Raw genomic sequence first — 13,632 nt, 5'->3', positions numbered from 1 at the left:
TGACTGTTTCAGCACAATGACACATAATCCCCGCAGCTGTAATCCCCGCAGCTCAGGAGGCTGAGGCAGGGGGAGTGCAAGTTCAATGCCAGCTTCAGCAACTTAGCAAGGCCCTAAACAACTCAGTGTTACCCTGTCTCAAAATAAAATATTAAAAAGGGATAGGGATGTAACTCACTAGTTAAGGGCTGCTGGGTTCAATCCCTGGTACCCCCTGTCCCCCCCCAAAAGTCTTTATAACTAGCCTCAGTTCCTGCCTGCAACTCCTAGTATTCCCTCTACCACCCAGTCTCATCACTTACTCTGTTATCCACCACGTTCATTCCAACTTGGGCTTCCAACACATCTCTTTACATGTGTTCCTTCTCTGCAGTCCAAACACTGCTCCACAACACAGCTCACATCTCATCTCCCAGCTCACTAATATCCCTATTCTCTTAATATCTTCTGTCAGGACCATGGTTTCATACTACTTACTCTTTCATTGTTCCATTAGTTAAGTCTTCCTGGTAGACTGTTAGCTGTTTGACAGTGGACCCTGTCTTAAGCTTCTTTTCTATTCTCTGAAGTGTCCTGCTAAGCTTCTATGCCATGCAGAAAATAATGAAATAAATGTGATCCTGATCAGATGTCTTCCTTCCCACCTAAAAAATACATTGGCAATTTTCTAGAAACTAATACAATTTACTTATTTTGTAAAAAAAAAAAAAAGTATATGTTTATAGCCAAGGATTACCATCATACAGTCATGTATGTGTGTGTGTGTGTGTGTGTGTGTATCTTCCCAAGTAGGGAGGAGACTGATGAATTCTGGAGGTTTGAAAGTTGATCATCAATTCCAGGATTTCCAGCAATAGCCAATCTTTACTACATCCTTAACTCTCTTCTAAAGTGTTTGACCGCTCCTCTTTCCCCCAGAGAGCTCCTGTGACAATAAGCGGGCAGACCTGGTCTTCATCATTGACAGCTCCCGCAGCGTCAACACCCACGACTATGCCAAGGTCAAGGAGTTCATCGTGGATATCTTGCAGTTCTTGGACATTGGTCCAGATGTCACCCGGGTGGGTCTGCTCCAATATGGCAGCACGGTCAAGAACGAGTTCTCCCTCAAGACCTTCAAGAGGAAATCTGAGGTGGAACGAGCTGTCAAGAGGATGAGGCATCTGTCCACAGGCACCATGACAGGGCTGGCCATCCAGTATGCCCTGAACATTGCATTCTCAGAAGCAGAGGGGGCCCGGCCCCTGAGAGAGAATGTGCCTCGAGTCATAATGATTGTGACAGATGGAAGGCCCCAGGACTCTGTGGCCGAGGTGGCTGCAAAGGCGCGGGACACAGGCATCTTGATCTTTGCCATTGGTGTGGGCCAAGTGGACTTCAACACACTGAAGGCCATTGGGAGTGAGCCCCATGAGGACCATGTCTTCCTGGTGGCCAACTTCAGCCAAATCGAGTCGCTGACCTCGGTGTTCCAGAACAAGTTGTGCGGTGAGTCCAACCTTTCTTCGACTCTTCGAGGGGAACTGTTAGGACTCATTCACTCATCTTCAAGGGTTCATCCTGTGCTACAGCAAAGGCCAGGAGAGACACAGTGTTCTTTTGGGGCTTACACTTTGGCCAAGGGAGACAGATGGGAAGCATATAATTAATGACACAAATAATTAAGTGCAGTTGTGACAGTGGAATGGAAGAAGAATTCAGGAGACGATGGGGCAGGGCCTAACCTAGGCCAGGGGTTAAAACAAAGTTTTTCTCCAGCACTTGGGCTGTCCTGGTGCTCTGTAAATTAGAATCCATGCATTGGGGCGGGGATGGGAATGGAAGGCAGAAACCATAATCTGGTTCTCTTGGATGGTGTAGAGTACCAAGGTATTTTTGTCCCACAGTGGAACTAGCAGTGGATGTTTTCTTAATTGACAAAAAGACTTCGTGCCTGGGAGTGTGGGCAGGATGTGTGTGGCACCTTCCCACCTGTAAGGGTGGCGGGTGGCTCCTCACCCACTACTCCTTCTGCAGGAAGATACCTCCCCAGGTCCTGGATCTGCATTCTTCTATGTTAAGACATTTTCCTTCCCTCCCTTGCTTTCTAATCTTCTTTTCCACATGGCTTCTCTCCTCCTTCCCACATTCCTCCCAGTGACCTCCAACCCCAGCAGGTCAACTTGCTCTCGCCTCAGTTTCCTGCCTCTACAGCTGCCTTCTCTTCTGGGAGTCCCTTTTTCATCCAGGCTCTACTCCTGTCCCTGACAACTGGAAACGTGTGTCTCACCTGGCAAACAGTGTTCCGTCCTGCCTCGTCCACCCCAGCTGCCCCTGTCCCTTCCAGCCACCATGCTTCTTTGATGAAGAAATAAAAGGAAATATCTGTTTTGAAAGGACTAGCATTTCTGACATATGAGTGGAGAATGAGCTTAAGCCAGGCACCGTGGCGCATGCCTGTAATTCCAGTGGCTCCGGAGGCTAAGGCAAGAGGATCTTGAGTTCAAAGCCAGCCTCAGCAAAAGTGAGGTGTTAAGTAACTCAGTGAGACCCTGTCTGTAAATAAAATACACAAAGTAGGGATGGGGATGGGGATCAGTAGTTGAGTGCCCCTGAGTTCGGTCCATGGTATAAAAAAAAAAGTGAGAATGAGCTTAAGAAGGTGACTCCTCACTAACTCCCTCGGAGGGGGACCTGCTCCTGTAAGGGCTCTGAGGACCAGTTCTCAAAATGTGACAAACATAGCTTGATGTGCTGGCATATGCCTGTAATCCCAGTGGCTGGGGAGGCTGAGTCAGGAGGATCATTAGTTCAAAGCCAGCCTCAGCAATTTTGCAAGGCCCTAAGCAACTCCGAGAGACCCTGTCTCTAAGTAAAATATAAAAAAGGGCTGGGGATGTGGCTCAGTGGTTAATGGTTCTTGAGTTCAATCTTCATACCAAAAAGAAAAAAAAAAAAAAAAAAGAATATGACAAACCCTAGACCCGTATGATATAGGCCTCAGGGAGAAAGAAAAGGATGAACAAGTTTTTTTGTTTTTTTTTTTAATCCTCTTGCTAAGAATGAATCTCAAAAACCTGAGACCCCCTTTTTTCTTGACTCCAGAATCAAAAGATTTACTTAAAATAAAAATCAATGCCATGGAGGAAAAAAATAACCTTTTTCTTTGCAAGGTCACTTGGAAAATGTTCAGAAGTGCCATTTCCCTGGCGCCACCGAGAGGCCGAGTTATTGTGGTGTGTCGTGGCCTAAGTCAACTGGAAAACTTCAATCAGTAGAACACACTGCAAACATTTTTAAGGTTTATGACTTTAAATGACTTCTGCAGAATTTATGCTCCCCCTTTCCTGGAAATATTTTTAAAAAGAAATTGGTTCTGTAACACTTTTGACAGTTTATCTGTATGTATTGGAAAATTTTAATGGAAGACTTCTTTCGTAAGCACTCTGGATTAATCAGCAAATGGAAAGATAATCTGATAAGGTGGAAGAGCTACAACGCAGCTGACCCTGTGAACTTGTTGAAAGTGAACTTGTCCATGGAAGATCCTTCTCTGTGGGCTGTAAGGTTCAGCAGCAAAATTAAAGGGCAGTTTGGATTTTCCTCCTCTGTCATCATTTTTTTGCAATCTGGAAGCTCTAAGAAAACATTGGTATTGTCCCTTCATTTGTGTGGTTGGAGAACAATGAATCCCCCACCCCCCATCCATCTTGCAGGAGATATAGCTGTACTCCTTTTTTTTCCTTAATTATTTTTAATTTTTTAAGTTATAGATGGACACAATACCTTTATTTTATTTGTTTATTTTTATATGGTGCCAGAGATCAAACCCAGTGCCTCACACATGCTAGGCAAGTGCTGTACCACTGAGCCACAACCCCCACCCATAGCTGTACTCTGGTCCCACCAGGCTCAGCCCAACAGCCTCAGCCACTGTTTTGAAGGTATTGAAGAGGCCCTGGAGCCTCTTTATCAAGCTTGCAGTACCTAACATGTATGAAGCACTATCCCTTAGGTTTTTGCTTTTAAGCCTCCTGGAAACTCTGGAGCCAGGTGGCCCCTTGCCCCTGCTGTCTTCATACAATTTGGTGAGCTTGTCAGACAAATCAGCCAACAGCAAACAGCCAGGAGATGGTAGTAAGGCTCTGATTGCAAACCTCTTGCTCATTTCACTCTTTTACTTATTGGGACCATTTTCCAACAGCACCGCCCACCCCCCATGCCCTACCTTGCCTGGTAAACCTGCTTTGTGATTGGCATTCACCCACAGGCAAAAGGCTGGAAGTGAGGAGACTCCAGCTCTAGAATGCTGAGAAGATTCTTCATGGTCCCCCTTTGAGCTTCCATTGCTCCATCTTTAGAATGGGAGTTTTACACACACAGTAGATGTGTGGACAGATGTTAGAGCCCTGCTCAGTGCACACGTCTTGTGTATTATTATAGTCAATACATTGAGCATCCATAGGCTACACAGTTTTGATCTGCCCTCCAGTTATCAGACAATATCAAAGAGCATCTTTCAATTATAGATGGCATCTCTGAGGTTTTGAAAGTCTATCTATTGCTATTAACATGTGTATGTGCTTTTTTGAGCTATTAGCATCTTATTAATCTTATTAATCTTTTTATTAACATGACTAGCCTGTGAAATAGGTGCTTTTAAAATTTCCATTTCATAGAAAAGGGAATTTAAACCCAGAGAGGTTAAATAACTTGCCTAGGGTCACGTAGCTCTAAGTGAAAGAGTTGAAACGGGTGCCCAGGCACTCTGGTCAGGAACTACATCCTAACCGTTATGTGCTACACAGACTTGAAGGAGGAGCAGGAGCTGGTTGGCCAGAGTTGATGGGGAGGGTGAATGAAATAATCCAGGCAAAGAATGATGATATTTTCAATTTCATTTCTATTTTATTTTATTTTAAAACCAAGGGGCACTTAACCCCTGAGCCACATCCCCACCTCTTTTTATTTTTTGAGAAAGGGTCTTGCCAAGTTGCTTAGGGCCTTGCTAAGTTGCAGAGGCTGGCTTTGAACCTGCAATCCTCCTGCCTCACCCTCCTGAACCACTGGGATTACAGGCATGTACCATGTCTGGCTCAATTTTATTTTAAAAAGAAATGTAAATGCTAGTCTCAGTTCTCTCAGATTTTACTACCCAATAAGGAGTCATGACCCACAGTTTGAAAAGTGTCCATAAAGTGCCAGGCAGGGGAGTAGAGGCCACTGTGCACCTACCTAGGAAGGACAGGATTTTAGTGGGGAAAAGGCTAATGACACCTACTATAGGCAGAGCAGAAAGTGGTGCTGGATCTGCAGACAGAGACAGGCAGTGTCTAGATGGGATCAGGGCAGGAGCCTTTATCCTGCAGCTAAGAATTGATTAGGCTCTACAGCCACAGTCTCTTGGGCAAGAGGCATGGTTTCAGCTCATGGTGGCTATGTGGCCATGGACTTGGGCACAGCAGCAGCTTTGTACTGGTGAAGCAGTGACCTCCCACACTAGCCAAGGAAAATCCTGAGGTCCCATTCTCAGGCAATGCCCGAGACTGCCAGATAGGCTTGGAGGCCAACTGTCCTATGAATTGAGGTCCTGTTTACAAGATGACCAAAAGCCACACATCCACCACTTTTGCCTCCCAGTGAGAGAGAACATGCATTTTTCAGGGCTGAAAAATGTGTGTCTCTCCTTTGCATATCTGTCCTTTGGCTCACTATAACCTGGGCAGGGCTACTTTTAATTAATCTCTCAGTGCCAGCTTTATCAGTGTGGCCTGGCATTTTAGAATTGAAGGAGGCCATTCCTACCCTAATAGCCCTGTCCCAGCCAGAGCAGGCATAATTTAAGGTCATAATAGTGTTCTGAAGACACACCCTTCACAGACTGGCCTGGGCAAAGTCTACTTATTGTACCCCCTTGAGGCCCCATTCTGAAGTGAGGAGACCAGACTGACGGATGTCTGTTTCATATACCCAGTAATTGTTCTTTTCAAGACCCCACGTCAACCCCACCATAGTGAACACTCTTGGTCATGGATACAGTTGTTAAAAAACACTTCTCTTCATGTTTCCTAACCAAAAGCCAATCCTGCCAATGACTTAGATGACTGATTAGTTAGTTATTTTCCCCTCCAAACATGAAACCTTGACCGAATGTAAACCTGGAAGATCTTCTGAGAAAAGGGGCTAATGGGTCTGGAAGTGTTGTTTCTAGAGAGGGGGCTGCTATACAGACTAAATACTAGGGGTCTGTATTGAGGGTCCCTAGAGCCCACTCATGCCTTTGTTCTACAGGTGAAGAAATAGGCCTCAAAAGAGCTTCCTACACACCTCCTTCTCTTCCTTCACTTGTTCCACAAGGAAGAAGAGATTAGAATGCAAGTCTTCTGGTTCCTAATCCAGTGCTCTCCAATTGTGCCCAGTTACAAACTCCTGGTTCTAGTTTCTTTTATGGGATATGACCAAAATGAGCCTTAGTTACGAGCTGCCCCTCCTAACCCTATGCAATAGTTCTTATAAGGTCCCTATTTGACAGGGGAAGAAAGTGGAGTTAAAAGAAATTCAGTAATTCATACAGGTCATAATAGGTGGCAAATCTGAGCTTTTGGGTGGTCTATTTCCAAAGGCCACTCTCTTTCCTACAGGGCTGCCTGCTGCCCACCTGGGATTTTCCCTGCCTCACCCTCCTCGTATTTTGTCTGTCAAGGTCCCAGTGAGGAGTCAGGCACCAGGCCCATTGCTGGGGCCTCCCCAGGGGGCACTGGGTGGAGTCAGCTGCCTAAACTCTAGACTTCCTTCATTATGAAGGAATGGTGGTGACATGCTATGTGATCCTCAGGAGTGTCCTTATGCCCACGAGTGACTTGATGGCAGCAGTCCAGGGAGAGAGGAGAGCCTTGCAGGATGCAAAACATCCCAGGTACATCTGTGGGTCCTGTGACCCTTGGTCATTTGATGTTTTTGTCAACTGACCAATAAATTACCTCATTTTGTGTTTCTGTTTAAACACGACTTATTTACCATATGAATATTGATTCATTAACATTTATACCTTTATGAACAAAGGTATAACTTGTGCCAGAACGAAGCTTATTTTAACATGCATATCTTCCCCAAAAGGCACATCACAACCTTTTTGCTCTTGGGAACACTAGGCAGCTCTTCACCCTTTCAAACAGGAAAATCACCTATGAAAAGCTCAACAATGACAAAAACATGGCACTAAATAGACTGTGAAAATGACTTGTTTGCAGTATGAAATATGACAGCTTCAACGAGAAAACAGAGCGTTGCCTTGTTCGACCTCCGCTGGGAACATCTGCGTCGGATGACAAATTTTTCACCTCTCTGAGCGTGTCTGCAAATGACTGCGCAAGTGCTGTGAATATTGATTTGGGGTTACAAATAAATTTTAGCAAGTAGGCAAATTTGCGAATATGGAATCCACAAATAATGAGGATTGATTCTATGTGTCCTCACATTTGAACATCTCTGAAATTGGGGTACATTTTAGATTCCAAGAAATACAATACATGTATCAGTATAGATAGAACTTTGACTCATGTGGAGTGAAAATCCAAAGTCAAAGTCAAAGATCAGTACTTATAGGATGAAACGAAACATGTCAATTAAAACATCATTATATTTTCTTTGGCATTTCTAAATTGGTACAGAGTACACACCCCCCACCACCCATATTGGACACTCTTCTAACCACTTTACTATCTTGGGTAACTTAACCATCACAAAGTCCATATGAGCCATTGCTATTTGTGTCCCACTTTATGTAATTGCTCAGCATCACAAAAAAGATGGTTATTTCACTCTGTAGTAAAAATGACACGTGAGATTTAATCTATGGACTTTCCTAATGTTTTTTGTGCCTAACAGGAGCTAAAACACAAGCATAAACTCAGAACAATACATTCTATATTATAATGTCATGAAATAAAACAGTTTTACTCCCCTATTCCATTTATTGCTCACCATATTTCTTACTTAGACATAAAGAGCCATGGTTTTAGGATGGATTTCATCAATAGCTGAGTTTTTCTAAGTGCTAGATGAATGGAATTGTTCTTAGCTTTTGAGTGCCCCTTTTATTTTAAATTCATAGAATTATTTTCTACATATAAACATCTTTTGTGACTGTAAGAACACTTACATAACTTGCACACTGAGAGTTGTTAATTTTAAATATGCTTGAGTTGCATTATGTTGAGTATAGTCATAAATTAAGGTGTAAAAAACAATGAGAATTTTATAAGCTCCATGTAGACTTATGCAAGAATCTATGCATCTAAGAGCTGAGGTACTTCAGAAAATAAATGCAGAAATATTTTAAATTGAGATATAAAAATTACGCTAACATGAAACCTATGAATTCATTCTTACTCTAAAATTTTGTATACTTTTGCATATTTAAAAACATGCATTATTTAGGGGACTGGGGTGTGGCTCAGTGGTAGAGCGCTCACCTAGCATGTGCAAGGCCCTGGGTTCCATCCTCAGAACCACATAAAAATGAATAAATAAAATAAAGGTATTGTGTCCAAATACTAAGAAATAAATATTAAAACAACAACAACTTGTGATCCTGGGAGATTTTGGGCTCTTTAACACATCCTCATTTAACTAATAGCTTTTTCTCCAACTCCAATTCTACCTATGGAAATCCACATAAGCTAACGCATCTTCTGGTAGTCAGTAAACTTTCTGATCATCCTGCCTGCTGAATGGTATTATTAAGATAAACTGGAAATTTCTGGTTTTGTAGGTCAAAAACAATTGGATGTCAGCAATTTCATATGGTTCATCTTAACATTGTTTTCCAACAATCCTACATGGTCCTTTATAAGTTGTTGATGCCACCTATCTGTACCTGTATTGTGTACCTTAGATCGTAAAGCCCCTTGAGGGGAGGGCCTGCAGCTCACTTCTATTTGGTCCTGCTCTCTCTTTCACAGAGTAGGCTCAGAATAAATGTAGGGTGGGATGATGTTAGGGAAAGCATCACTGTTCACTTAATGGCCTGTGTCTTCCCTTTCAGTGGTCCACATGTGCAGCATCCTGGAACACAACTGTGCCCACTTCTGCATCAACACTCCTGGCTCATATGTCTGCAGGTGCAAACAAGGGTACATTCTCAACTCGGATCAGAAGACTTGCAGAAGTAAGATTGCTTTGCGGATATATCTGTATTGTTCTCTCTTCTTTCATGTGGGCTTTATTTATTTATTTATTTATTTATTTATTTATTTAATTCATCTGAAGTCCCTCTCCCAACCCACTTACCTTGAGGACAGACAAGGTTCCATATTTTGTGCTGACCCTGCCCCCACCTGCCCATCATGGTGCTTATGCCAGACCCTGGCACATAGTAGGCCACCAGGCAGAATGTGAAAGATTAGTGGAGTCACTATCTCAGAAAAGTTACTTGGTATGTATGAGCTGGTCCCCTTCAAAACCTCTCAACTTCTTCTTTAGGGACAGCTACTGAAGAACCTTTTTATCTGCTGTTTTTATTAAGTGTACTCTGAGGAATTGTTTCCATATTTTACTCTCTTCTCTAAAGCATGGACTTAAGATGAGTTATTTACCTCAGCTGGGAATGATTACTTAAGTTCTGTTTTAGAGGTATGCAGGGATCTGGTTGCTTTGGTGAGGGATGCTTTATCGGTCTCCTAAATTTAAAAAAGGGCATATTCTGAGCCAGCACCAGGTAACCATCCCTTACAGGACAGAATTACCCATACATCTGTGCTCGATCTTTCTCCACGCTTGAGCGTAGCTGCTGTCCTAACCCACAGACAAGCAGGCTATGAAAGCAAAGACTGAGGAAGACCAGCACGCAGGAGGGAAGCAGAACTCAGCCAAGCTGACATGTACTTCTTGCAATGCATAATTGTTCCTATACCACGTGGTTAGCAATTAAGCACTAATGGAAAGCAGTTTGCACAAATGGCTGTAATTAGTATCACTTTTATAGAGCCAAACCACATTTTCCATTTTTCTTCTCACTTTTCAGTTAAAGAGTTGCATGGCTGGAGGCTCCCCAAGATTAGGGAACATCTGCTTGACTCCCTCCAGTTCTGTGGCTCTGGAGCCCTCTGAACGCCGAGGGCCAGGGAGCTCTGAGCTCTTAGGCTCCTCTCAGACCCCAGGCCCCCGGATGTTAAGTAGCTGGAATCATCCTCATCTTCTGCTCCAAGATCTGACGCTTCATCAGGATCCACAGCACAAATCACTCACAGAAAATACTCACAGGGTTTAAGGGAGTTTACAGAAGAATTGGGCGAGCCTGGGAAAGGTCAGCTCACATCCTCTCACACCTCACTTAGCAACCATCCTAAGCATCTCCTAGTCTCTCCCTGTCCTCTTCAGGTGTGCTCAGCCTCCCTCCATCTTGCCTGCTCCCTTTCTGCCCTGCCCTTCTGAGGGTCACAAGGATTCTTCTCCTTGTCGGATGTCCCAGTGTTCAGCCGGGATCTGGGAAGCTGCCCATGTCCATTTCCCATGGGCTGGCTGAGCCAAGCCAGAGGATTTCTAATAAAAAACCAAAAGGTCCTCCCTCTGATTTCGTGAGCAGGGTTGCCATCCCTGCCTGGGCCCTCCATGGCCCCTGATGTCCCTGGACTGCCCCCTGCCTGGGGCTGCACTGGGGCTTCTAACAGACACCAAGGTGGGGTAGCAGGGAGGAGATGTGATTGGGGCCCAAAGCAGTGGCTCTCATACTTCCACAGCTAAGAACGAGTCAGGAAGTGACTCCTGGGTTCACAGTCAGAGATTGGGTTAACTGGTCTGGATTTGCCAAGATCTTCTGACCCACTGCTGCCATACACTGAGGTTCATCAGCCTTGAGCAGTGAGTGGACTTTTAGAAGGGCCTCACCTCCAGAGAAGAGAAGGAGCCTGAGCAGGGCTCAGCCGCCCAACTGACCAGCCTGCCAATGACCCTGAAGGAGTTAAGCTATCACTACCTTCAGCACCACACTTAGCTTAACATATGTACGATTCCCTGTCTGTCAGAAAAAGATCATACTCAAGAGTCTTTTTTTTTTTTTTTTTTTTTATTTCTGAAATTGGAATACCAATGGCCTTGTAGGAAGAACAAGGCCTTTATGGTCTACAGGTCTCGTTTGAATCCTGAAAATTTTTACCCCTTGTGGCTGTCTTACCCTGAGCTGGTTATTTAAATCCCTTTACTTTGAATTTTTCTTATCCATAAAATGGGAATGGCGACAACAAATTAATACTGACTTTATTGATCAGTCTTTGTTAACCCCTGAATTTGGTCCTGTGAATAGTTAAAGCTGTGGCAAGGGACAGCTATGCCATCCACCGACCTCTCTTTGCCAACTGCTCTCAGGAACATGTCCCTGCAAAACTCTCATGGGCCTGAAGAGGAACAAGACACTGCTATTTCCATTTTTCTCTTTTGTCCTGTATGTAGCAGGACAATCTCCTACATGGAAAGAAATGGGGGTTACACCCCCTTGTCCAAAAACCTCTTATTCCCTAAGAAGTTCTTGTCATTCATTCTTTCAAATCCTCATTGATTGGTTCATTTATTTATTTATTTTCCTCAATATAACATGCATTGAGAATACAAGGCATACCAGGCAGCCTGTAAAGAAGTGGAAATAAAACAGCAATGCTGCTTTGATTTTGGAGCTCCCATTCTTTCATGGGTGAATCCAATAAACAGCCAAGGTACCTGTGATCAACAGGGACTGCAGCCCATATGGAGCTCAGTGTGTAGGACGCAAAGTCAGTCCTAACCATGTGCCAGGCTCTCCTGAATCCTTTCTCTCTGTCTTCTCATTTAATTCTCACAATGAGCTCTTTTTTATTTTTAAATGCTAACCTTTTTTTTTGTTGTTGTTGTCAATGGAACTTTATTTATTTTTATGCAGTGCTGAGAATCGAACCCAGTGCCTCACACATGCTAGGCAAGTGCTCTACCACTGAACTGCAACCCCAGCTCTCACAATGAGCTCTTAAAGTTAATTTTATCATTCTCATTTTACAGGTAAGGAAAATAAGGAACGAACATGTTAGAAAGTTTACTCAAGGTCACATGGCTACCAATGTGACCAAACCAGAATCCAAATCCTGTTATGTCCTTGCTCTGAGCCACCGTTTGATACTCTCACATGATACTTGAGGGCCCCCAGATGGCAACAGGGCAACCCTGCAACCCAGAGAAGCCTCTTCAAGCCCAGGACAGATAGATTCCATGGCCCACTGATCCTGAAGAGACTCAGAACTCATTCACCAGGACTAACTAACATTTAACTGATAGTTCCCCAAGTTCACTGCCAAATGCTGTGCTACTGTCATTGCACAAAATGATGGTGGGAGGGCCACTTAGGCAACTGTCTTCAAAAGCACAGTGACCCTGGGTTTGGTTTCAGGACTGGCTGTTGGGCCATCCAGGCTGCTGGTGCTGTGGTTGGTGAGGAGTCTGCCCTGCTGAGATACCCCAGAGGGCTGCCCCACTTTGGGACCCTACTGGATGGAGCGCCAGGCAGGGCCATGGACAGTTACTTGTCTCTTCAGGTAGCTGTGGCACAGGGTCACTGTCTCTCTGCACGGCTGCCCTCTGAGCTCCCCAGAACTGCTGTGGATGCAGCCTGAGTGCTGTGAGGTTTGGGAGTGTTTGATGAGCTTTCTCTTTGGCTATCAATCTCTAATAAAATATTTCATAAGGAAGAGGGAGGACAAAGCATATTTATTTGCATGTACACACACACACACACATTTATTTATTTATTTATTCTTTGCCTGATGGAGAAAGGAGGCAGACACAGCTGATTCATAGATTCTTCGAGTGGTAACAAGTGATGGATGCTGATTCTCAGAGTTCTGGCTCCCTCCCTCTTCCATATAACCCCAGAATTCTATCTCCTCCCAGGATCCCAGATGGGCGATGGCTCTTAAGAACTGGGTCATTGCAAAGCTACATCCAAACAGCTTGGATTAGTGGCTGAATTGAAATCCTACTCTCCACCTTTGATCCTATTTCTGCCATCTGAAGCCATCTGCCAGAAAGCTATTTCCTTACCCAAATAAAGAAAGTCCTTCAATTATTGAAGTGTTATTAGCACTCATTCTACCCACTCTCACTAACTTTCTTTTTCAGGGGTAGCATAAATCCATCGTTAGGTGACTTTGCAATTAGATCTCTTTGCAATTCAGATAGCCCATTCTGAATGAAAAATCAGCTGCCTGCAAAGTGCCTTTCCATTCAAAGACTAGATCAAGTGCATTTAAGAATCTAACCTTCTGGGATCTGCTCTTAGGGTGATTTAGAACATTTTAAAGTTCAACATTATAGATCCTTTTTGCCTTTCAAATACCGTTATATGAGATCATGTTTTGCATATCAAAAGCATTAGCCTAGTGCTAGAACAATAAAGGTTCACGTCCTTCCTTTTCCCCATTTAAAAAAGTATGGGAGAAGAAACCTCACAGAGTGGGCCCTCTCCATGTGAATATTTCCCTTATCGTTTCCCTCCCCTGGAATTCCTTTTTCACTAACAAGAAAGAATCTTATCTTGTGTCTTTTATATATTTATATATATGGAATTTCCCCTCCCTTCTGGAACATTTAATTTGTCTAATGAAAGTGCAACATTTGGCAAAAGGTACCATT

At 43.8% G+C, this 13,632-nt stretch overlaps 1 protein-coding gene across 2 annotated transcripts in view; it reads left to right on the top strand.

Annotated features, from left to right (window-relative positions):
- The window catches only part of Matn2 (matrilin 2), a 141,161-nt gene that overhangs the window by 46,006 nt on the left and 81,523 nt on the right, over nt 1–13,632 (top strand). For both annotated transcript variants that reach the window (XM_005316315.4, XM_005316314.5), the window contains exons 3-4: nt 919–1,488; nt 9,026–9,148. In XM_005316315.4, the coding sequence (XP_005316372.2) occupies nt 919–1,488; nt 9,026–9,148 (693 nt within the window). The remainder of the gene's footprint in view (nt 1–918; nt 1,489–9,025; nt 9,149–13,632) is intronic.

Source organism: Ictidomys tridecemlineatus, chromosome 7, assembly GCF_052094955.1.
Source record: "Ictidomys tridecemlineatus isolate mIctTri1 chromosome 7, mIctTri1.hap1, whole genome shotgun sequence".
Lineage (NCBI taxonomy): Eukaryota > Metazoa > Chordata > Mammalia > Rodentia > Sciuridae > Ictidomys > Ictidomys tridecemlineatus.
Note: the sequence above shows the minus strand (reverse complement) of the source record. Positions and strands in the feature narration are given on the sequence as shown.